We start from the raw sequence: 25,281 nt of genomic DNA, 5'->3' as shown, positions 1-25,281 counted from the left end.
AGCGCCGACAGAGGCCCTACCCAGCCCGGGGCAAGCTTCCCCGAGGACACCCCGTCTAAGCGGAGACGCACAGGTGGAAAGGGCTTAGCCGGGGAGAATGAGAAAGAGGAAAAGGGGTGGGGGGGGCGGAAAGGCAGGCCAGGGAGGGGAAGCGGGGAGAGCCGAGGCCAACGCTGGGCGAGCGGCGTCGCGGAGCTGGAGCGCTGAGCGCGAGGTGTGGGAAGATGAGCAGGACCAGATCGTAAAGTCTGGAAGGTTAAGCCAAGAGCTCTGGATTGGTGCTGAGAGTAAGCGGAAGCCATTCAAATGTTTTCAGTCGGGGGAATGTTTTAAGGATGGGAATGTATTGGGAAGAAATCGCTCTGACTGCAGAAGGGCTTGGAAGGGCAGGGGCGCAAGCGATGAGGCGGGTGAAGAGAATGAAGGTGGCGTAGGTTCGAGGGGACATTGGTGGTCAGAGTGGGATGGACATCAGGGTATGGATGCCGGAGATATCTAAGAGATGGGCTGGACAGCGATCGATTCTTGGTTGGACGGAGACGAAGAGAGGCGGAGGTGGGAGTGCACCTGGGGGATACAAGGGGAGCGGTCTGGGACGTGGGGAGAGGGGAGGACCTCACTTGAGCATGGTCCTTTGAAGCGTCCATGGGCCAGACATCAGATCTGGGGATCTTGGAGAGAGCTGGACGGGAGATGGGAATCTGGGGTTCGGCGGAGGCAAAAAGTAACAGGAGCCGGGAGCGAATACCAGGTAGATGTGATGGGAGAGGGGAGAGGGGGTGGGTGGGGAAATCGAGTGCTCTCATCACTCGGCTTCTTCTCCCCCCTCTTCCTGCGTCCCCATCCCCGCCACATCCCGGAGATAAAGCCCGCAAGGTCGGAGAAGATCTGTGAAGATCTGAAATAGTAGCTTTTAAGAAGAGGAGACAGGAGACGGACGGCCGCTCTAAGGACCCCTGAGTTTCCAAAAAAAGACCTCTGTGGAACGACGGGCGCGCAAGACTATCCCAATTCCAAGGAGGGTGGGCGGCGGGAACATTTATTGAGCAGTTACCGTGTGCCGCGTCCCGCCCTAAAGAGCTTTACTCCCGCGGTCTCCTAGCCCTCTCCGCGCGGGGGCGTGCTCGCGGAGCCGCCGGGAGGAGCTGGAGGCCGGCTGCGGCGCGTCTCTTCCCGGGGACTTGCGGGTCTTGGGGCCAGGGGCGCAGCCCACCCCGTTCGGCTCCGGCCAGCTCACCTTGCCCTTCGTCGGCCGCAGGCGCCACCCGAGCGCCGCCTCCCCGTGCTGGCCGACCAGCCACAGCTGCACCTTGTTGTTGGAACCCGCGCGGAACGAGGACCCGGTGGACACGCGGACGCGGTAGAGACCCATCTTGCCCAAAGAAGTTTCACCCCTTCTGAGCGGGAAGAAGAGTGGATGCGCTAAATAAGTGGGCCCGAGACCGCGCCCCTCCGAAGCCTTGCGGAGTTCGGGGTGTGGGTGGCAGGTCTCCAACCAACCCCGCCTGGCCGCGCTCTGGGGTCCTCAGCTCCGCGCAGCCCAGAGCTCAGCCCTGATCCCAAGAAGGCGGGGCTCCCGGGGTGGGGGCAGGGGGCGCAGAGGTGGGAGGAGGGTGGTAGGGGGAAGCAGATGCGGATTTGGGCAGAAAACATGCAGGAAGAAGGAATCGACGCCTGGCCCGGAAGACAGATGGTGGGAGTGGCTGGTGCCCCCCTCCATCTAAGCGCGCGCGCGAACACACACACACACACGCGCGCGCCTCACAAGTTGGTTCACCACTGCCAAGGGTCGTGCTCAAGGCTGCAAGGGAGGATGAAGACGGCAAGGAGACGGGACCCAGCAGCATTTGGGAGCCAAGTAGTCCCAGGAAAAAATAACTTCCAAGAACAGGAAGGACTGATCAGCGCCATGTGCTGCACATGATAACCAGGTAGAAAGGAGATCCAACCCCTTAACCAACACTGCTACTCACACTCTGTGACCAAGGAGAAAGGGAGTCCTGAGATGCTGAATTAACCAAATGTCCTAAAGAGAAGCAAAATCCACTAGACGCCACCTTAACCATAAGACATTAAGAATGCACGCATAATTTTTTAATAATACTAACAAAGCAAGTCAATTTATCATAATGACAAAACCAGAAGTTCCATAACTCTAGCCAAGTGAAACTAAAGGAATCCATCATTTCAGAGGAGAAAGAGATTGCAGAAATTAAAAACTTATGTAGAAGATGCAAACATTAAAAGACTATTTGGGGTAACAGGAGAAGTTTTACTGGAGCAAAGATAGCTCCTTGGAAGAAACAACAAGCTTCAGAGCCCCAAGTGTGAATCAATCTGCTGAGAAGCCCTATTCTGTAGCCTCAGTGCATTCAAGGATCTGAGACAATATTCTCTGCGGGATATGAGGGAATCTGGCAAGATTTTGGTAACACCAAGAAAACATCAAAAGAAGTATTTTAGCAACCTTGAGAAAATATCTTATTCCTAGAGAAAAACCAGAACAAGTAGAAACCAACAAAGTAATTAAATCCATGGTGCTGGTATGTTAAAACAGATTTACGTATAATGACAGTAAGTCTTGTAATCATTGTATTTGTGTTCCTTTTGTGTACTGTTTAAATTGTATTCAAAAGAATCATCATATTAAATTTGTAATTGCAGTTTAGATTATTTAAGGAAATTTAATGAAGTATGCAAGCAATGTTTAAATATTAAAATTTATTTTTCAAAGTTCTGTTTATAGATAAATGTTTAATAAATCGAGTATTAAATAAAATACCAATATTTGTGGAGTGTTCTCTCCATGGACAAAAGTTATCCTCAAACTTTAAAAACTCCGTCAACAATGAGCATAAACTGTGTCCACAATAAACATAGAAAAATAGCTGAAAGAGTGGACATCAAAGTATTAGCAAGGATTATTTCTAGGGAGTGGGAAAAGGTGGAGAATGGACTTTCATTTTTTACATACTTTAGAATTTTTAAAATATTTTACAGAAGCATGAGTTATTTTTGTAATCTCAAAAATTTAATCTTGAAAAAAATTCAAGACTATAAATGCTATCATAAAAGCCTTAACTGTGATCGAGTGTGGCTATAATGGAAGCCCTGAAACCGAAGTTCAAACTTTCTTTTCTAAATGAAATTCAGAAAAATCAAAATATAGTGGATAAAAGTCATCATCTGTAGAAATAGCACAAACCTAATAATTTTCTTACAGGTTAAAAGTGTGATTGACGAGTTAGGAAGACACCCAAAAGTCATTCACAGTAACTTGCAGGTAGATTAGATGCCGTTTTAACTTTGAGAGGTAAAACATAAAGCAACCCGGGCTATTTCCCCCCCCCCCTTTTATTTTCTTGAATTTTTGAATTTTATTTTATTTATTTTTTTATACAACAGGTTCTTATTAGTTTTCCATTTAATACATATTAGTGTATATATGTCAATCCCAGTCTCCCAATTCATCACACCACCACCACCACCACCACCCCACCACCACTTTCCCCCCTTGGTGTCCATACATTTGTTCTCTACATCTGTGTCTCAATTTCTGCCCAGCAAACCGGTTCATCTGTACCATTTTCCTAGGTTCCACATACATGCGTTAATATACGATATTTGTTTTTCTCTTTCTGACTTACTTCACTCTGTATGACAGTCTCTAGATCCATCCACGTCTCTACAAATGACCCAATTTCGTTCCTTTTTATGGCTGAATAATATTCCATTATATATATGTACCACATCTTCTTTATCCATTCATCTGTCGATGGGCATTTAGGTTGCTTCCATGACCTGGCTATTGTAAATAGTACTGCAGTGAACATTGGGATGCATGTGTCTTTTTGAATTACGGTTTTCTCTGGGTATATGCCTAGTAGTGGGATTGCTGGGTCATATGGTAATTCGATTTTTAGTTTTTTAAGGAACCTCCATACTGTTCTCCGTAGTTGCTGTATCAATTTACATGCCCACCAACAGTGCAAGAGGGTTCCCTTTTCACCACACCCTCTCCAGCATTTGTTGTTTGTAGATTTTCTGAAGATGCCCATTCTAACTGGTGTGAGGTGATACCTCATTGTAGTTTTGATTTGCATTTCTCTAATAATTAGTGATGTTGAGCAGCTTTTCATGTGCTTCTTGGCCATCTGTATGTCTTCTTTGGAGAAGTGTCTATTTAGGTCTTCTGCCCATTTTTTGATTGGGTTAGTTTGTTTTTTTAATATTGAGCTGCATGAGCTGTTAATATATTTTGGAGATTAATCCTTTGTCCGTTGATTCGTTTGCAAATATTTTCTCCCATTCTGAGGGTTGTCTTTTCATCTTGTTTATGGTTTCCTTTGCTGTGCAAAAACTTTTAAGTTTCATTAGGTCCCATGTGTTTATTTTTGTTCTTATTTCCATTACTCTAGGAGGTGGATCAAAAAAGATCTTGCTGTGATTAAGAGTGTTTTCCTATGTTTTCCTCTAAGAGTTTTATAGTGTCTGGCCTTACATTTAGGTCTCGAATCCATTTTGAGTTTATTTTTGTGTATGCTGTTAGGGAATATTCTAATTTCATTCTTTTACATGTAGCTGTCCAGTTTTCCCAGCACCACTTATTGAAGAGACTGTCTTTTCTCTATTGTATATCCTTGCCTCCTTTGTCATAGATTAGCTGACCACAGCTGCCTGGGTTTATCTCTGGGCTTTCTATCCTGTTCCATTGATCTATATTTCTGTTTTTGTGCCAGTACCATATTGTCTTGATTACTGTAGCTTTGTAGTATAGTCTGAAGTCAGGGAGTCTGATTCCTCCAGCTCCGTTTTTTTCCCTCAATACCGCTTTGGCTACTCAGGGTTTTTGTGTCTCCATACAAATTTTAAGATTTTTTGTTCTTCTTCTGTAAAAAATGCCATTGATAATTTGATAGGGATTGCATTGAATCTATATGTTGCTTTGGGTAGTATAGTCATTTTCACAATATTGATTCTTCCAATCCAAGAACATGGTATATCTCTCCATCTGTTGGTATCATCTTTAATTTCTTTCATCAGTGTCTTATAGTTTTCTGCATACAGGTCTTTTGTCTCCCTAGGTAGGTTTATTCCTAGGTATTTTATTCTTTTTGTTGCAATGGTAAATGGGAGTGTTTCCTTAATTTCTCTTTCGGATTTTTCATCATTAGTGTATAGGAATGCAGGAGATTTCTGTGCATTAATTTTGTATCCTGCAACTTTACCAAATTCATTGATTAGCTCTAGTAGTTTTCTGGTGGTATCTTTAGGATTCTCTATGTATAGTATCATGTCATCTGCAAACAGTGACAGTTTTACTTCTTCTTTTCCAATTTGGATTCCTTTTATTTCTTTTTCTTCTCTGATTGCCATGGCTAGGACTTCCAGAACTATGTTGAGTAATAGTGGTGAGAGTGGACATCCTTGTCTCGTTCCTGATCTTAGAGGAAATGCTCTCAGTTTTTCACCATTGAGAATGATGTTTGCTGTGGGTTTGTCGTATGTGGCCTTTATTATGTTGATGTAGGTTCCCTCTATGCCCACTTTCTGGAGAGTTTTTATCATAAATGGGTGTTGAATTTTGTCAAAAGCTTTTTCTGCATCTATTGAGATGATCATCTGGTTTTTATTCTTCAGTTTGTTAATATGGTGTATCACATTGATTGATTTGCATATACTGAAGAATCCTTGCATCCCTGAGATAAATCCCACTTGATCGTGGTGTATGATCCTTTTAATGTGTTGTTGGATTCTGTTTGCTAGTATTTTGTTGAGGATTTTTGCATCTATATTCATCAGTGATATTGGTCTGTAATTTTCTTTTTTTGTAGTATCTTTGTCTGGTTTTGGTATCAGGGTGATGGTGGCTTCGTAAAATGAGTTTGGGAGTGTTTCTTCCTCTGCAATTTTTTGGAAGAGTTTGAGAAGGATGCGTGTTAGCTCTTCTCTAAATGTTTGTTAGAATTTACCTGTGAAGCCATCTGGTCCTGGACTTATGTTTGTTGGAAGATTTTTAATCACAGTTTCTATTTCATGACTTGTGATTGGTCTGTTCATATTTTCTATTTCTTCCTGGTTCAGTCTTGGAAGGTTATACCTTCCTGAGAATTTGTCCATTTCTTCCAGATTGTCCGTTTTATTGGCATAGCGTTGCTTGTAGTAGTCTCTTAGGATGATTTGTATTTCTGCCATGTCTATTGTAACTTCTCCTTTTTCATTTCTAATTTTATTGATTTGAGTCCTCTCCCTCTTTTTCTTGATGAGTCTGGCTAATGGTTTATCAATTTTGTTTATCTTCTCAAAGAACCAGCTTTTAGTTTTATTGATCTTTGCAATTGTTTTCTTTGTTTCTATTTCATTTATTTCTGCTCTGATCTTTATGATTTCATTCCTTCTGCTAACTTTGGGCTTTGTTTGTTCTTCTTTCTCTAGTTCCTTTAGGTGTAAGGTTAGATTGTTTACTTGAGATTTTTCTTGTTTCTTGAGGTAGGCTTGTATTGCTATAACTTCCCTCTTAGAACTGCTTTTGCTGCATCCCATAGGTTTTGAATCGTCGTGTTTTCATTGTCATTTGTCTCTAGGTATTTTTTGATTTCCTCTTTGATATCTTCAGTGATCTCTTGGTTATTTAGTAGCGTGTTGTTTAGCCTCCAAGTGTTTGTATTTTTTACGTTTTTTTCCCTGTAATTGATTTTTAATCTCATAGCGTTGTGGTCAGAAAAGATGCTTGATATGATTTCAATTTTCTTAAATTTACTGAGGCTTGATTTGTGACCCAAGATGTGATCTCTCCTGGAGAATGTTCTGTGCGCACTTGAGAAGAAAGTGTAATCTGCTGTTTTTGGATGGAATGTCCTATAAATATCAATTAAATCTATCTGGTCTATTGTGTCTTTTAAAGCTTGGGTTTCCTTATTAATTTTCTGTTTGGATTATCTGTCCATTGGTGTAGGTGAGGTGTTAAAGTCCCCCACTATTATTGTGTTACTGTGGATGTCCTCTTTTATAGCTGTTAGCAAGTTGCCTTATGTATTGAGGTGCTCCTATGTTGGGTGCATATATATTTATAATTGTTATATCTTCTTCTTGGCTTGATCCCTTGATCATTATGTAGTGTCCTTCCTTGTCTCTTGTAACATTCTTTATTTTAAAGTCTATTTTATCTGATATGAGTATTGCTACTCCAGCTTTCTTTTGATTTCCATTTGCATGGAATATCTTTTTCCATCCCCTCACTTTCAGTCTGTATGTGTCCCTAGGTCTGAAGTGGGTCTCTTGTAGACAGCATATATATGGGTCTTGTTTTTGTATCCATTCAGCAAGCCTGTGTCTTTTGGTTGGAGCACTTAATCCATTCCCTTTTAAGGTAATTATCAATATGTATGTTCCTATGACCATTTTCTTAATTGTTTTGGGTTTGTTTGTGTAGGTCCTTTTCTTCTCTTGTGTTTCCCACTTAGAGAAGTTCCTTTAGCATTTGTTGTAGGGCTGGTTTGCTGGTGCTGAATTCTTTTAGCTTTTGCTTGTCTGTAAAGCTTTTGATTTCTTCATCGAATCTGAATGAGATCCTTGCCGGGTAGAGTAATCTTGGTTGTAGGTTCTTCCCTTTCATCATTTTAAGTATGTCATGCCACTCCCTTCTGGCTTGTAGAGTTTCTGCTGAGAAATCAGCTGTTAACCTTATGGGAGTTCCCTTGTATGTTATTTGTCGTTTTTCCCTTGCTGCTTTCAATAATTTTTCTTTGTCTTTAATTTTTGCCAGTTTGATTACTATGTGTCTTGGTGTGTTTCTCCTTGGGTTTATCTTGTATGGGACTGTCTGCGCTTCCTGGACTTGGGTGGCTATTTCCTTTCCCATGTTAGGGAAGTTTTCAACTATAATCTCTTCAAATATTTTCTCTGGTCCTTTCTCTCTCTCTTCTCCTTCTGGGACCCCTATAATGCGAATGTTGTTGCATTTAATGTTGTCCCAGAGGTCTCTTAGGCTGTCTTCATTTCTTTTCATTCTTTTTTCTTTAGTCTGTTCTGCAACAGTGAATTCCACCATTCTGTCTTCCAGGTCACTTATCCGTTCTTCTGCCTCAGTTATTCTGCTATTGACTCCTTCTAGTGTATTTTTCATTTCAGCTATTGTATTGGTCATCTCTGTTTGTTTGTTCTTTAATTCTTCTAGGTCTTTGTTAAACACTTCTTGAATCTTCTCGATCTTTGCCTCCATTCTTATTCCGAGGTCCTGGATCATCTTCACTATCATTATTCTGAATTCATTTTCTGGAAGGCTGCCTATCTCCACTTCATTTAGTTGTTTTTCTGGGGTTTTATCTTGTTCCTTCATCTGGTACATAGCCCTCTGCCTTTTCATCTTGTCTATCTTTCTGTGAATGTGGTTTTTGTTCCACAAGCTGCAGGATTGTAGTTCTTCTTGCTTCTGCTGTCTGCCCTCTCCCTGCTTTTTGAATAGGAATGAGTATGTTATCCTATGCCTAGCCCACCACTGTATGTTGGGGGAGCGAGGCAGATGACTTTCTCTTTAGTCCACAGGTCTTCAGAAGAAGAGGAATTTCACTGGAGAAACTGTACTTAAGAATATATACTTGAGGGACTTCCCTGGTGACGCAGTGGTTAAGAATCTGCCTGCCAGTGCAGGGGACACAGGTTCGATCCCTGGTCCAGGAAGATCCCAAACGCCACGGAGCAACTAAGCCTGTGCGCCACAACTACTGAGCCTGTGCTCTACAGCCCGTGTGCCACAACTACTGAGCCTGTGTGCCACAACTACTGAAACCCCTGCGCCTAGGGCCTGTGCTCCGCAACAAGAGAAACCCCCAAAATGAGAAGCCCATGCACCACAATGAAGAGTAGCCCCCGCTTGCCACAACTAGAGAAAGCCCATGCACAGCAATGAAGACCCAACGCAGCCAAAAATTAAAAAATAAATACATAAATTTATTAAAAATAAAATAGAATATATGCTTGAGAAACCTCATCTATACCTGGACCTGATTTAGATGATGAAATTCTGGACTTCAGGCTGATGCTATAATGGGATTAGACTTTGGGGTGCCCTGACAGGGGATGAGTGTATTTGGCATGTGGAAGGAATATGAATCGTTGGGGGCCAGAGGGCATACAGTGGTAGCCAGTCTCCAAAACAGTCCCCAGGGACCCACAACTCATGGTATTCATGCCCTTGCATAGTCTCCTCCCAAACTGTATCAAGGTTGGTCTTTGTAACCAATAGACTATGGCAGAAGTGATGGTATATGACTTCTGAAGCTAAAAGACATCTCCCTCTCTCTCTCCCCTTCTCTCCTTCTCTCTGTGTCTCTTCAGCTGCTTTTCTGGGAGAAGTCAGCTGTTATGTCATGAGGACAATTAAGAAACTCTGTAGGACTTCCCTGGTGGCGCAGTGGTTAAGAATCCGCCTGCCAATGAAGGGCACACAGTTTCGAGCCCTGGTCTGTGAAGATCCCACATGCCACAGAACGGCTAAGCCTGTACGCCATAACTGCTGAGCCTGTGCTCTAGAGCCCACGAGCCACAACTACTGAAGCCCGCACACCTAGAGCCTGTGCTCCACAACAAGAGAAGCCACCGCAATGAGAAGCCCTCGCACCACAATGAAGAGTAGCTCCCACTCACCGCAACTAGAGGAAGCCTGAAGACCCAACGCAGCCAAAAATAAATAAATAAATAAATTTATTAAAAAAAAAAAAAGAAAAGAAACTCTATGGAGCACTCCACATGGCAATAAACTGAGCTCTCCTGCCACAAGCCAGTGAAAAACAGACCTCCAGCCAACAGCCATGTGAGTGAGTTCCTCCAGCCCCAGTTAAGCCTTAAGATGACTACAGCCCCAGCCAACACCTTGACTGAAACCTCATGAGAGACCTGAGCTAGAACCACCTGACTCTCAGAAATTGTATGAGGTAATAAGTGTTTGTTGCCCTAAGCCACTGAGGTAATGATAATGTAGCAATAAATAACTCATATGGTCCACATACTTATTTTCTGAATCCCCAAACTCATAAGCTTATGTAAAGCCAGAAAGTATTCATGATGAACTGGCCACTTACAAAATTAGTCCTTACTCGTATACATTCCTCCCTTATTAGCACCAGCTACCAACCTTGCCCATCTAGTTGGCTGCAGAGTGAAACTCCAAGTGTTGAAAAAGATAGAAGACTGAACCAAGTCCATGGAAGTGCTATTAGAAAACTGATCAATCAGCAAAGCAATTAACAAATAACATTGATGTAGTAAGAAGGGCCACCCATGTGAGATATTTCAGACAGGGGCTAAGCAGAGTTTTAGGGCAAACAGTCAGTAGGTGACCCGTTGGCTGCAATCAAAGGTACAGGCATGGCTTGTCTTTTCCCACAGCCATCATCTATGCACAGGAGTCATTCCCTATCCCTTTACGTCCAGGCTTTTGGAACTCAAAAATCCAAAACTGAGGCTCCAGTATAGTAGGGCCAGCTGAAATTGTGGAAGGAAGTATAAGGACCTTAACATATGTTAACAGTGTATTTTACAAGTGTTATTCCATCAAAGTGGGACCCAGCTGTGTAATTTTTTAAAAAATATCCTCAAGGTTTTTGTTTATCTATTTATTTTATTATTTATTTATTTATTTTTAGCTGCATGGGGTCTTTGTTGCTGCATGCGGGCTTTTCTCTAGTTGCGACGAGCGGGGGCTACTCTTCGTTGCGGCACGCAGGCTTCTCATTTTGGGGGCTTCTATTGTTGCGGAGCATGGGCTCTCGGCTCACGGGCTTCAGTAGTTGTGGCACGTGGGCTTCAGTAGTTGTGGCTTGCGGGCTCTAGAGTGCAGGCTCAGTAGCTGTGGCGCACGGGCTTAGTTGCTCTGCGGCATGTGCGATCTTCCCAGACCAGGGCTCTAACCTGTGCCGCTGCATTTGCAGGAGGATTCTTAACCACTGAGCCACCAGGGAAGTCCCCCAGCTGTGTAATTTAATTCATTATAAATATTGCTCCTAACTGTCGTGGAGAAATGTAGCAGGATATGGGAGGGCAAAGAGATTGCTGAGTGCTCTGTGCTGCATGATGTATTTCCTCCATTAAACCTTCTGGACCTTTCATAAATGTTATGAAATATTTGATGTGATGTGATCTGATGTGAACCGAATTTTGCATCTAAGTTTATTCAATGACCATTCAGAGACACAATGTTGGGAGCTGGGATTAGAGGCCAGAGTTATAGTGAGACTACTAGTCTGAAGACTTCCACAGAAATTTGTGGAACCTTGTGGATTTCTCTAGGCCATGAAAATTTGCATTCCCACCAGTGGGGAAATAAACAAAGATCGCCCATATGAGAGCAAACAGAGGTTGTTTACTCAGAGCTTACTATATGGCAAGGGAGTCAGCCAGTATCACTTGTGTTTGGCAGGCGGGGTAGCTCAAAAGCTTTACAATGGAAAAAAGGGATGGCTTCAGGTATTTCCTGATTGGAGGCTGTTGGCCTTGCAAAGGCTGTAGGCCCGAGCTAACTAGAAGTGGGGCATCCTATGTGATTGGTTAAGGGAGCCCGTAGTATATCTTTCTCTGGTTGGTCCTAAATTGGAAGCAGGGGCAAAAATTAGGGAAGCTGGCGGTTATTGACGAAGTCCTGACCGTTTGGGGCCAACTACTGCAGAGGTTGTGGGTTGGCTTTCTAGACTGGTTGCTTCAGAGGTGTGGTTTAAGGTCTCTGGCTGGTTGCTCCAGTGGTTGTAGGTCATGGCTCTGTTTCTTTATATGATTCTGGCCATTGTCCTTTTGTGGATTCAGCCTCTCACTAGCAATGTATGAGAGTTCCAGTTGCTGTGCATCTTTGCCAGTACAGCTTAGGGGAGACAGGGTGACTTGTGGCGGGGGAGTGTTGGCCATTCTAGTAGGTGTATAGAAGTATGCCATTGTGCTTTTAATTTACATTTTGCTAATGACTAATTATAATGAGCATCTGTTCATGTCCTTATTTGACACTTGTATATCTTTTTTGGGGAAGTATCTTTTCAAACATTTTTTATTGAGTTTCTTGTTTTCTCATTGTTGTTTTGGGAGTAATTTATGTATTCTAGATATAAGGCCTTTTAAGGTATGTGATTTGCAAATACTTTCTCCCAACAAGTAAGGTCTCAGGAAGTGAGGATGTCTTTTCATCTCTTAACAGTGTTTTCAGCAGAGAAGAAGTTTTTAATTATGAGGAGGTAAACTTTATTTTTCTCTTTTACAGATTGTGTTTGCCTGTGCCTAACAAAAGGTCATAAAGATTCTCTCCTATGTTTTCTTCTAGAAGTTTTACTCTTTCATTTTTTTTTTTTTTTTTTGGCCACACCACGTGGCTTGCAGGATCTTAGTTCCCTGACCAGGGATTGAACCTGGGCCCATGGCAGTGAAAGTGCCAAGTCCTAAGCACTGGACCACCAGGGAATTCCTATTTTTTCACATTTTATATTTAGGTCTGTGATCTATTCCAAGTTAATTTTTGTATGAAGTGTGAGGAATGGGCCAAGGTTGATTTTTTTTTTTTTTTTTTTTACCTGTGGATTGCATATGGAAATGGTGTTCCAGCACCTCTTCTTGAAAGGTATTTTTTTCTCAATTGAATTGCCTTTGCATCTTTGCCAAAACTCAGCTAACCATATTTGTGTCTATTTTTGGACAACCTATTTTATTCTATGATCTTATCTTTCAGCCAATACCACACTGACTTGATTACTGCAGCTTAATAGAAAGTCTTGAAATCAAGTAGCATGAGTCTTGAAACTTTGTTCTTCATTCCCAAAACTGTTTTAGCTATTCTATTTCCTTTTTCCTTTTGCTATACGTTTTAGAATCTGCTTATTGATACTGACAAAAATTACTAACAAAAATTTCTGCTGTTCTTTTAAATTGGGATTGCATGAATCTATAGATATATTGAGGAGAATTGATATTTAACATTATTGAGTCTTCCAATCCATGAACAAAGTATATCTCTCCATTTATTTGGTCTGCTTTGATTTCTTTCATTAGTATTCTATAGATTCCAGCATACAGATCATGTACATATTTTGTTAGATTTATACCTACTAAGTATTTCTTTTTTCTGGTGTGGTTGCAAATTGTTCTTTTTTTTTTTTTTTTTTTTTTTTAATAAGTCTAGTTAACATCCATCACCACACAGCTACATTTCTTTTTCCTTGTGATGAGAGCTTTTTTTTTTTTTTTTTTAAATTTATTTATTTTTATATTTATGGCTGTGTTGGGTCTTCGTTTCTGTGCGAGGGCTTTCTCTAGTTGCGGCGAGTGGGGGCCACTCTTCATCGCGGTGCGCGGGCCTCTCACTGTCGCGGCCTCTCTTGTTGCGGAGCACAGGCTCCAGACGCACAGGCTCAGCAATTGTGGCTCACAGGCCTAGTCGCTCCGTGGCATATGGGATCTTCCCAGACCAGGGCTCGAACCCGTGTCCCCTGCATTGGCAGGCAAATTCTCAACCACTGCGCCACCTGGGAAGCCCGCAAATTGTTCTTTCTTATTTCACATTCCAATTGTTCATTGCTACTATATAGACATACAATTAACTTTTGTATATTGATCATGCATCGTGCAGTCTTGAAAGGCATACTTATTAGTTGCAGGAGCTTTTTTGTAGATTCTTTGAATTTTCTATGTAGATAATCATATCGAATGGAAATGAGGACAATTTTATTTCTTCCTTTCCAATCAGTGTATCTTTTATTTATTTTCTTGCATTGTTGCACTGGCTAAAACTTCCAGTGATGTTGAATAGGAGCAGTGAGAATGGACAACTTTCACTTGTGCCTGATGTTGGGGAAAAGCATTCATTATTTCATGATTAAATACGATGTTAGTTGTAGGTTTTCAACTTCATCAGGTTGAGGAAGTTCCCTTCTATTCATATTTTGCTGATTGTTATCATGAATGGATATCGTCACAGGCCTTTTCTTCATGTATTGAGATGATCACATGAATTTTTTTCTTTACTCTTAAGATGGTAAATTTCATTGATTGATTTTCAACTGTATATACCAGCCTTGCATTCCCAGGATGAACTCCTCTTGGATGTGATTATTACATTTTTTACATGCTGCTGAATTCGATTTGATAATGTATTGTTATAGATTTTCCCCTCTGTGTTCATGGAGGACATTGGTTTGCAGTTTTTCTTTCTTGTTATGTCTTTGAAACTGAGGGCAATCATCAGTTAGATCCATTAAACTTGTAAACTGCCTTCACTGATCAGGCTCACTTTAATTGTTTTTGCAAAAATTTGCATGGCCTCCAAGCATCACGTAGCCTAAACAATAAGGTGTTTGCCCAAGTTGTTTTTTCAGAAACTTGGAGTCAGCTGTGTCCAGTTCCAGCTTGAGCTAGTTAAGACTGATTGGAACTACCGATCCCCTACCTGGGCATGTGCGAATGTCCGATAACCTTTTGAAGTCAGAGGGCCAGGAGCTCCACCCTGAGAACATGCTGTCGCTGCCACTTTCTGGACATGTGTCCCATGAAGAAGCATGTGGGTTCATTGCACCTGCGCAGAACAATTGTTTCACCTTTTTGTTAGCTCCAATCACCTTTCTCCATGCTCCCCATGCTCCCCACCCACCAGCTTTATCCTATAAATACCCTGAGCCTCTTGCATTCAGGGAGGCGGGTTTGAGATTTGTTCTCTTCGCTTGGCTGCCCTGTGAATAAGTCCTTCCTCTGCTGCAAACCTCGGCATCTCAGTGTTTGGCTTGCTGTGCGTCGGAGAACGAACCTGGTTCAACATCTTTACCTGGCTTCAGTAATACGGTAAGGCTGGCCTCATCAAATGAAATGGGAAGTATTCTCCCCTCTTCTGTTTTCCAAAGATATTGTGTAGAACTGGTATTATTTCTCCCCCAAAATGTTTGGTAGCAGAACTGTCTGTACCTGGAGTTTTTGTTGTTGGAAGGTTTTTAACTATAAATTCAATTTCTTTGATATATGTAATATTGTGATTTTTAATAAGAAATATGTATTTGGTCTTCATCCCCATTTCTGGCACAGAGCTTCTAGAACGCTTGGAATTTCCTAAGTGATGAGAGCAATAACGTGTTTTTTGCTATGTTAATAAGGTGACTTTTTTGGATAGCACCTAAGGATGGGAGCTGGTCGCTGGAGAAGCTGACTATGTAATTAGAGTGTTGGAATTTCCATCCAACTCACCTGACCTCTGGGGAGGGGAGAGGGGCTGGAGGTTGGATCAATCACCAAACGCTAATGATTTAATCGACTGTGGCTGTTACCAGGCCAAACTTTGCTCACCTGTGTGCAATAAAGCCAGTCCACTGACACCAGGTTGTGGTGAAGGAAAGTGCAGCATTTATTGTTAAGGCCAAACAAGGAGTCCAGGCCACTAATTCTCAAAAGACCCAAACTCCCTGTTGGATTTCAGGGAAGGGTTTTTAAAGATAGGGTAAAGGAGAGGGTTGTGAGATGCATGATCAACTCGTGGACACTCTTCTGACTGGTTGGTGGTGAGGTAATTGGGAGTCAGCATCATTAAGCTTCTGGTTCCAACCTGTCTGAGGTCTGTGTGCTTGTGGTCAGCGTGCAGTTAACTTCTTCCACCTGGTGGGGGTTTCAGTATCTGCAAAACGGCTCAAGGATATGCCTCAGAATACTGTCTAGCCCTTGAGGAGGTACTAAAGGTCCTTGACTTTGTTTAATGGGTAAACTATTATTATTTTGTCTTGCTTAACTGTTTTCCTCTGTCTCTGCATTTTCTCACTTCTGATTAAATTTGTTCTTTGGAACTCAGGGAAGGCCTAGGCAGCTAAAGATTTTCTACAAACAAGAGGCAGGTGGAGGACATGGCGGGGGGTGGGGTGCGGAATCTGTCATGGGAAGACCCCATAAGGTCCTGCTCAGTCACAGTCCCCCCTTTTCTTTGATCCTCCTCAATCTTGAGGGAGAACATGTGTGGGACAAGAAAAGGAATAAAGTTTTGGATAGAGAGGCTAATCATAAACTCGGCAGAGGAACTTGGTTTTAGGGGGACTCAGTTTCATGACTATGTAATGAAGCCTCCATAAAAACCCAAAAGGATCGAGAGAGCTTCCGGGTTAGTGAACACATAGAGATTTGGGGAGAGTGGTACATTCAGAGGGAGCCTGGAAGCTCTGAGCCCTTTCCCCATACCTTCCCCTATGCATCTCTTCTAGCTGGCTGTTCCTGAGTAATGTCCTTTTACAATAAACCAGTGGTCTAGTAAGTAAAATGTTTCTCTGAGTTCTATGAGCCTCTCTAGCAAGTTAATTGAATCCAAGGAGGGCGTCGTTGGAACCTCCCATCTATAGCCAGTTGGTTAGAAGCACAATTGATAACCTGGACTTGCAACTAGCATCTGAAGTGTGTGTGTGTGGGTAGGTGGGTAAGTGTGTGCACACATGTGTGCATGGGGGCGGGGGTGGGGTGCATGGGGGCAGGGGGGTACGTGGGGAGAGGCAGTCTTGTAAGACTGAACTTTCGGGAGTTCCTTAGTGGTCCAGTGGTTAGGACTCCACACTTTCACTGCCATAGGCCTGGGTTTGATCCCTGGTCAGGGAACTAAGATCCCACAAGTGTGGCCAAAAAAAAAAAAAAAAAAAGACTGAACTCTTAACATGTGGGATCTGATGCTATCTCCAGGTAGATAGTGTCAGAATTGTATTGAATTTTAGGACACCCAGCTAGTGTCGGAGAATTGTCGATATGGAAAAACCCTCCCACCCCCATGCTGGAATTGGGTCCAGAACCCTCTTTAATATAGAACTATTCAAGTTATCTATTTCTTCTTGAGTTTTGGTAGTTCAAGTCTTTCAAGTAGTTAGTCCATTTCATCTGAGTTGTCAAATACATGGTATAGTTGTTCATAATATTCCTTTATTATCCTTCTAATGTGAGTAGAGTCTATAGTGATCTCTCCATTTCCATTTCTGATATTGGCAGTTTGTCACTTGTCTCTTTTTCTTGGTCATGACTAGAGGTTTGTTGATTTATTGATCTTTGCATAGAACCAGCTCTTGGTTTCACTGATTTTTTTTTTCTATTTTTGATTTCACTGATTTCTGCTCTTTATTATTTCCTTCCTTCTGCTTGTTTTGGGTTTAATTTGCTCTTTTTCATTTTCTAAATGCAAAGCTAGATTTTTTTTTAATTTGAGAGCTTTCATCTTTTCTAATATAAGTATTTAATGCTACAATTTCCCTTCAGGCACTTGTGACCTGGAGCCGTGAGACTCAATTGTGCCCACCTCTTCCCAACCTTGTGTTCAGTGATGTCACCTTGAAATCAGCTGGAGTGGGAGTATTTACACCACAGAAGTCAGAAATACTATGCACTAGGGCGTCTTCCCCCTTCCAGAGAGCCTATTATTAAACAGTTACTAGCAACCAATGCCGCTAAGCACTGCTCTAATGCCTCATAGAGGTTTTGATATGTTGTATTTTTGTTTCTTTTATTTTCTAATTTCCACTGAGATAGTTTTCCTGACTCATGAACAATTTACAAGTGTGTTTCAATTTCCAAATATTTGGGGGATTTTTCAGATATCTTTCTGTTGCAGATTTCTAGTTTAATTCCATTATGGTCAGAGACGTGCTTTGTATGATTTTCAATTATTTTAAATTTGTTAAGGTTTCTTGCATGGCCCAAAATATAATCCGTCTTGGTGAATTTTCAGTGTGTACATGGAAAGTGTTGTTCTGATGCTGTTCTGATACCTAATTGGCGTGTTCTATAAATGTCAATTAGGTCAAGTTGGTTAATGGTGTTGTTCAGGTCTTCTATATCCTTGCTGACTTTCTGTGTTCTCCTGATTTGCGTGTTCTGTTGATTATGGAGAGGGGAGTAGGTGAAATTTCCAAGTATAATTGTCGATTTGTCCATTTATCCTTTCAGTTGTATCAGTTTTCTCTTCACTGTATTTTGCATCCTTGTTCTTAGGTGCATATACATTTAGGATTGTTACGAATTCTTGTTGGGATGACCTTTTTTTTTCATTCTGTAATGTCTCTCTTTTATTCCTGATAACACTGCTTGATGTGAAGTCTAGTTTGTCTAATGTTAATATACCCATTCCATTCATTTTTCAATTGAAGTATAGTTGATTTACGGTGTTGTGTTAGTTTCAGGTGTACAACAAAGTGATTCAGTTTTTTTTTCAGATTATTTTCCATTATAGGTTATGACAAGATATTGAATATAATTCCCTGTGCTATACAGTAAATTTTTGTTGCTTATCTATTTTATGGATAGTAGTTTGGATCTGTTAATCCCATACTCCTAATTTATCCCTCCCCACCTCCCTTTACCCTTTGGTAACCGTAAGTTTGTTTTCTATGTTGTGAGTCTGTTTGTTTTGTATATAGATTCACTTGTATTATTTTTAGGTTCCACATATAAGTGATATCATATAATATTTGTCTTTCTCTGTCTGGCTTCACTAAGTATAACCTTCTCTAGGTCCATCCATGTTGCTGCTAATGGCAATATCTCATTCATTTTTGTGGCTGAGTAATATTCCATTGTATGTATATGTACCACATCTTCTTAAGCCAATCATCTGGGCACTTGGGTTGTTTCCATGTCTTGGCTATTGTAAATAGTGCTGCTGTGAACATTGAGATGCATGTATCCTTTCGAATTAAGAGTTTTTGTCTTTTCTGGATATATACCCAGGAATGGGATTGCTGGATCATATGGTGGCTCTATTTTTAGTTTAAGGAACCTCCATAGTGTTCTCCATAGTGGGTGCACCAATTTACATTCCCACCAACAGTGTAGGAGGGTTCCCTTTTCTCCACATCCTCTCCAGCATTTAATATTTGTAGACTTTTTGATGATGGCCATTCTGACCAGTATGAGGTAATACCTCATTGTGGTTTTGATTTGCATTTCTCTTATCATTAGTGACATTGAGCATCTTTTCATGTGCCTGTTGGCCATCTGTATCTCTTCTTTGGAGAAATGTCTGCTTAGGTCTTCAGCCCATTTTTTGATTGAGTTTTTTTGGGGGTGTGTGTGTGTGTGTGTGTGTTGGTTTTTTTTCTTTTGCTATTCTTTCTTCTACTGGTATTTTCATTGCATATGTTTTTCAACTCTTATCTTTAACCTATTTATATCATTATATTTAAAGTGGATTTGTTATAAGCAGAATACACTTGGACCTTGATTCATCCAATCTGATCATCTGTCTTTAATTGGAGTGTTTAACCATTTACTTTTTTTTTTCCACCACACAGCTTGTGGGATCTTAGCTCCCTGACCAGGGATCGAACCCAGGCCCTCCACAGTGAGAGCGTGAAGTCTCAACCACTGGACTGCCAGGGATATACATCTGATATAATTATTTACATCTGATATAATTATTAATTATATCTGATATAATTTACAGCTGATATAATTTACAGCTGATATAATTATTAATATGGTTGAATTCAAGTCTACCATTTTATTTTCTGTGTTTTATGTTTTCTTCCCCCTTTTCTGTTTACTTTTGGGTTATTTGAGTATTTATTATTGCATCTTAATTTACCTATTGGCTTTGGGGCTATATGACTTTGTTTTTCAGGAGTTGCTCTGGGAATTATGATATACATACTTAACCTTTCACAGTAGACTGAGAGTTAATATTGTTACCACCCGAAGTAAAATATAGAAGCCTTACAACCATATAGGTTAGGTCCCTTCATCCACTTTTATGTTATACTTGTCATATACATTACATCTACATACATGGAACACCCCACTAGACAAATGTACTAATTTTTGCTTTAAACAGTTAATACAGGATCTTCCCTGTTGGTCCAGTGGGTAAGACTCCATGCTCTCAATGCAGGGTGGCCCGGGTTCAATCCCTAGTCAGGGAACTAGATCCCACATGCATGCCGCAACTAAGAAGTCTGCGTGCCGCAACTAAAAAGATCCCACATGCTGCAACTAAAAGATCCCGTGTGTTGCAACTAAGACCTGGCACAGCCAAAATAAATAAAATAAATAAATGAAAATTTAAAAATAAATAAACAGGTAATACGTATTTTAAGTAACTTAAAAGGAGAAAAATAGAAAAATATATTACCCAGATATATACAATTTCTGTTGCTTTTCCTTTATTCCTGAAGTTACAGGTTTCCCTCTGGTATCATTTTCCTTCAGCCTAAAACTTCCTTTACCGTTTCTTATAGAACAGGTCTGATGACAACAAATTCTCATAGTTTTCCTCCATCTAAATGTCTTCACTTTGTCATCATTCCTGACATATGTTTTCACTGGAAATAGAATTCTGGGTAGACAGTTCTTTTCTTTAAACTCTTTAAAGATGTCATTCAGCTGTCTTCTAGCTTCTTTGCTTCTAGTGAGAAATTCACAATCATGCGTATTGTTCCTCTTCTATATGTAATGAGCCCTTGTTCTCTGGTTACTTTAAAGAAGCTTTGGTTTTTAATCTTTGATTTTCAGTAATTTGACTCTTGCCTGGGCATGGTTTTATTGAGTTCATTCCGTTCAGGGTTTGCTGAACTCTTTGAATCTGTAAATTTATGTCTTTCATTAAATTTGGAGAGTTTTCATCCATTATTTCTTGAGATATATTTTATGCATCAAATGTTTTCTTCTCTGTCTGTGGGACTTCAATGATATGAATGTTAGAACTGTTGATATTGTCCCACAGTTCACTAAGGCTCTATTCATTGGTTTTTTTTTTTTAATCTTTTTTCCTTTATGTTCATCAGATTGGAAAATGTGTGACTGTTCATTGACTCTTTTCTGCCACCTCCATTCCACTGTTGAGCTCCTCCAGTGAATTTTTTATTTCAGATATTGAATCTTTCCATTCTAAAATTTCCATTTTGGGACTTCCCTGGCAGTCCAGTGATTAAGACTCTGCGCTTCCACTGCAGGGGGCATGGGTTCGATCCCTGGTTGGAGAAATAAGATGCTGCATGCCATGCAGTGCAACAATAAATAAATAAATAAATGAACTAAACGGAAATATTTATTTATTTATATCTCTGTTCTTCTTCTGAGAACCTCTCCATTCAGCATCTTTTCCTCATAAAGCATGGTTATAACAGCTGCTCTCAAGTCTTTGTCTGATAATTCTAATATCTGAGTCATCTTAGAGCTGGCTTCTGTTGATTGTCTTTCACTTGAGAATTGGTCCTATTTGCCAGATTCTTTTTATGTCAAGCAAGTTCGGATTGAATCCTGGACATTTTGAATTTTATGTTGTGAGACTCTAAGTCCTGTCAAAATCCTTTGGAAAATGTTGATGTTTGTTTGTTCTGATTTAGCAGATAATTGGCCTGGTTAGATTCAGACATCAAGCTCTGTCTCACCTTCTGTGCCCTGTGGTTTCAGTGTTAAGTGTTTTCCAAACCTTTGCTGTGGTGCCTTGGGTCTGTCCCACACATGAATGTCTCTTAGTCTGGGACTTGGGTGGTAGTTTATATCATAACTCAGTTCTCAGCCTTGGCTATGCTCCTTTAGGTCTGTTCCATGCATGTACAGCTCCGAGATTAACCCAGGATTTGTGTAAATTCATACACAGAATTAGGATTTCCTTTCTATAGCCTCTCCAGTACTTTCCTTACTCTCTCCAACCTCCAGGGATCTATTTTTTCCAGTCCTCCTGCTTGAAAGAAGGGGTTTCTCTTCAAGTTTTTGTCACCAGTGCTGCCACACAGTTCCTCATGGCTGGGGCTACCCCCAGTGCAAAGTGGTGAGAGAAAAAGAGGAAAAAATAATGGAGATTCACCCCTACAGTCTTGGACCACAGGGTCTCCTTTTTCTGGTTCCTCTGGCCATCAAGGTGAGTTTTCTCTCAGTTTTATATGCTGCCCCCACTGCTGTACACTCTGTGACTTGGGCCACCCTTGAGCCAGAACCAAGAGAGAAAAAGAGGGAGTCACCACCAGACTCCCAAGCTGTAGGAGCCCCTTCTCTTAGTTCTCTGGCCAGAAAGATAGGGTTTCTCTCTGTGTTTTCACTGCTGCTCCCTGCTGTGCAATCCCCCACTGAGGTCACTCTCAGGTCAAAGCCAGGAGATAAAAGAATAAAATAATCATGGTAACTCACCCCAGTTACATGTGATTCTTCAAGTTTTGGCTCTCCTCCCAATCTGCATGCCAGCCTTAACTTTACAGACTCAAGTAGTTAGTTGCATCTTGTATTTTATTCACAGTTCTTAGTTGTAATCAGTGGGAAAGATAGGCTGTTTTGTGCTTACCAGAAGTCACTGTTGAATTTTAATATACATGTGCAATAGATGAATGCTGAAGACGTTGCCATGGAGTGCAGTGATGGGGCCAGCAACACAGGTGGTAAAAGAAGCGAGGGTTGGACTTCCCTGGTGGCACAGTGGTTAAGAATCTGCCTGCCAATGCAGGGGACACGGGTTCGAGCCCTGGTCCAGGAAGATCCCACATGCCGCGGAGCAACTAAGCCCATGCACCACAACTACTGAGGCTGCGCTCTAGAGCCCTTGAGCCACAATTACTGAGCCCACGTGCCATAACTACTGAAACTCACGTGCCTAGAGCTCATGCTCTGGAACAAGAGAAGCCACTGCAATGAGAAGCCTGTACACCACAACGAAGAGTAGACCCCCACTCGCTGCAACTGGAGAAAGCCCATGCACAGCAACGAAGACCCAACACAGCCAAAAATAAATAAATAAATAAAATTTTTAAAAAAAGCGAGGGTAGGAAGCAAGATTTATCGGATACACTGCAAGGGAGCAGCAGGCAAGATCAAGAGAGGGTCTGCACGGGGGGAGAGAAACTGGGCTTCTTTTTTTTTTTTTTTTTTTTTAAATATTTATTTATTTATTTATTATTTTGGCTGCACAGGGTCTTAGTTGTGGCATGCAGGATCTTTAGTTGCGGCATGCAGACATCTTAGTTGTGGCATGCGAACTCTTAGCTGCGTCATGCATGTGGGATCTAGTTCCCTGACCAGGGATCGAACCCGGGCCCCCTGCATTGGGAGCACAGAGTCCTACCCACTGGACCACCAGGGAAGTCCTGGGCTTCTTTTATGGTCCCTTCTGGTCAACCTTGGGTTAATGTTCCACCCATATGGTGATTAGGGCTGGGTATGTCGTAACTCAGTCATCCTGGAATGCCCACTGCTTGTGGCTGCTGGTAATTTTCCATTGGGGGATGATGCGATTGCCTTATCTTGAAATGACCTCCCCTGCCTAAGGTGACTGTTCTATTGTTAAGCTCCACATTTCCCCCCTGACAGATCAGCAAAGTCAGATCATTGACATCTGGGCAACGACATCATCTCGGGCTACTTCATGCTGAGAAGGGGCAACTTGGGATCCCGGTTGGCTTTGCTGATCGGCCATGGGGCTATGGGATTTTGTGTGAGTAGAAATTCTGGGAGTCCTGTTCAAGAGTAGTCAACTGTATTGATTGTAGAGGTTGGAATCCTTGTCTTATCACCATTTGTACCTTGATGGAATGAAGTCTATTGGAGACAAAATGAACAAGTAAATTAAACAAAGGTGGCCCTGCCAGGAGAAGGATAAAGAGGGATTTATGTGGGAAAAGGAATCTGGTGTGAAGAGTGCCATGAGGGCCGGTGGGTCTCAAGAAAGCGCAAATGAGCCTGTAGTTTAGACATAATGTCTTGGCCCAGAAGGGGGATAGGGCAGGGAGGCAAGACCAGAAAGGAATGAGTAAAAAGGTGTGTGTCTATCATGCAAGTCAAGGGAGGTGTAGAATGGGCCGCTTGTGGTTTGCCGTCAGTGCTGGTGAGGGAGATCAAGGACGGAGAGGTTGGACCAGAAAAAGGGGTCAGCGCGGAATATGTGGCCCCTGTATCCATGAGGAAAGTAATTTTGGTCCCTGCCACATCAAGGGTCACCCGGGGCTCTTCCATAGAGATGGAAAACATGGGAGCCTATATAACCCCTGGACCCTGTCAGTCCTGCAACAGGAGAGGTTCCTCATATGGCTCTTTGTGGTCCAGGAAAAGCATCAAGGGCATTTGTCCCTGGGGAGGGGCTCTTGGAGCTCGGGGGCCTCCCAGTGGTGCATGGGGCCTTTGGGTGGAGGATGGCCCTCCCCCTTGAGGGAGAGGGGGACAGTCCGTTTCCAGTGGCCACTTTGCTTGCCGTTAGGGCTTGTAGCCCTGAGGCCTAGAACATTCCCGACTGAAGTGCTCTGGTTGGCCGCAGCAGGAGCAGGAACGGGCCGGGGCGGCTGTCCCCTTTGATTGGCTGGGGTGAGCCACGGGAGTGCCCAAAATGGACAGGGAACTAACAATCGCGGCTGCATATATTGGGCCTGCCATTTATCTTTCATCTTCCTGTTTAGCCCTCTGGGCTCTCAAGGCCTCCTCCCAGTTATTAAAGACCTTAAAGGCTGTATCCAATAGGACAGCAAAGGGAGTTTGGGGTCCCTGTTCAAGTTTTTGGAGTTTTTGTCTGATATCAGATGAAGCTTGGCTGATAAAGTGAATGGCCAGAATAGCTAGTCCCTCTGGGCTTACATGGTCCTGAATGGGTGTGGGGAGGCGAGAGGACGTCGGGGTAGGGAGGAGGAGTGGTGGGAGGGGAACAGGTGGCAGAGGAGTGCAGGAGAGATTGAAGGAGGGGTCGTGGACAATATCGGTGTCAGGCCTAAGAGCAGAATTTGGAGAGACACATGAGACCACTTTGTCATATTTTGGGGTTTTGTGACAGGGCCATGAAGCCCTGAATGTCGGGGACCTCAGAGTCCTTCCCAAGTTTACGACAAAAGAGATAAAGCGGCAGGATAGTGTTATAGTTTAGGGATCAATCGAGGGGCCAGACCTCCTGATCTAGCAATGAATATTAGCCGTTTCTTTTTGAGAGTTTGGGGATCAAATTTAGTCCAGTTTTTAAAAATACATCCCAAAGGTGACTCAGCAGGAATAGAGGGTGTTAGACCCATATTGGATCGTAACCAAACACAGCATCTGCCCAAAAGTTGTCCCTAGAGGGAGATGGGCCTCTGTAGTGTCCGCAAGGGACCTGAGGTTGCGCTCTAGACTGGGGCGCCACCTCCCCCCACAGAATAGAGGACCTCTGCAGGCATGCTCTGTCTGACAGAGGCCTCCTGACACCCAGCCAACAGGTGTCGGGCCTTAAGGGTGAACAGCCCAAGAGGAGGGAGTGGAAAGTGGTCTCGGGCCAGCCGAGAAGGGAAACTCGCTGGTTTTGTGGTGACTCGACTGGTTTGAAGTACCTGGAGATGTTGGTGGATCAGGATGGATGGTCCTCAAGGGAGAATG

General features: G+C 42.3%; 1 protein-coding gene and 1 long non-coding RNA gene across 5 annotated transcripts in view; one reads left to right on the top strand and one right to left on the bottom strand.

Annotated features, from left to right (window-relative positions):
• The window catches only part of ALOX15 (arachidonate 15-lipoxygenase), a 71,647-nt gene extending 64,167 nt beyond the window's left edge, over positions 1-7,480 (bottom strand). Inside the window, exon 1 of the mRNA XM_082440508.1 lies at positions 1,238-7,480. Within this exon, the coding sequence (XP_082296634.1) occupies positions 1,238-1,372 (135 nt within the window). The 5' untranslated portion in view covers positions 1,373-7,480. The remainder of the gene's footprint in view (positions 1-1,237) is intronic.
• The window catches only part of LOC309649899, a 309,487-nt gene that overhangs the window by 102,789 nt on the left and 181,417 nt on the right, over positions 1-25,281 (top strand). For all 4 annotated transcript variants that reach the window (XR_014257347.1, XR_014257348.1, XR_014257349.1 and 1 more), the window contains one exon: positions 9,337-9,932. This is a non-coding gene — a long non-coding RNA (uncharacterized lncRNA). The remainder of the gene's footprint in view (positions 1-9,336; positions 9,933-25,281) is intronic.

The sequence above is a fragment of the Balaenoptera physalus genome (genome assembly GCF_965194825.1).
Source record: "Balaenoptera physalus genome assembly, chromosome: 20".
Classification (NCBI taxonomy): domain Eukaryota; kingdom Metazoa; phylum Chordata; class Mammalia; order Artiodactyla; family Balaenopteridae; genus Balaenoptera; species Balaenoptera physalus.
This window is presented reverse-complemented; position numbering and strand designations above follow the sequence as displayed.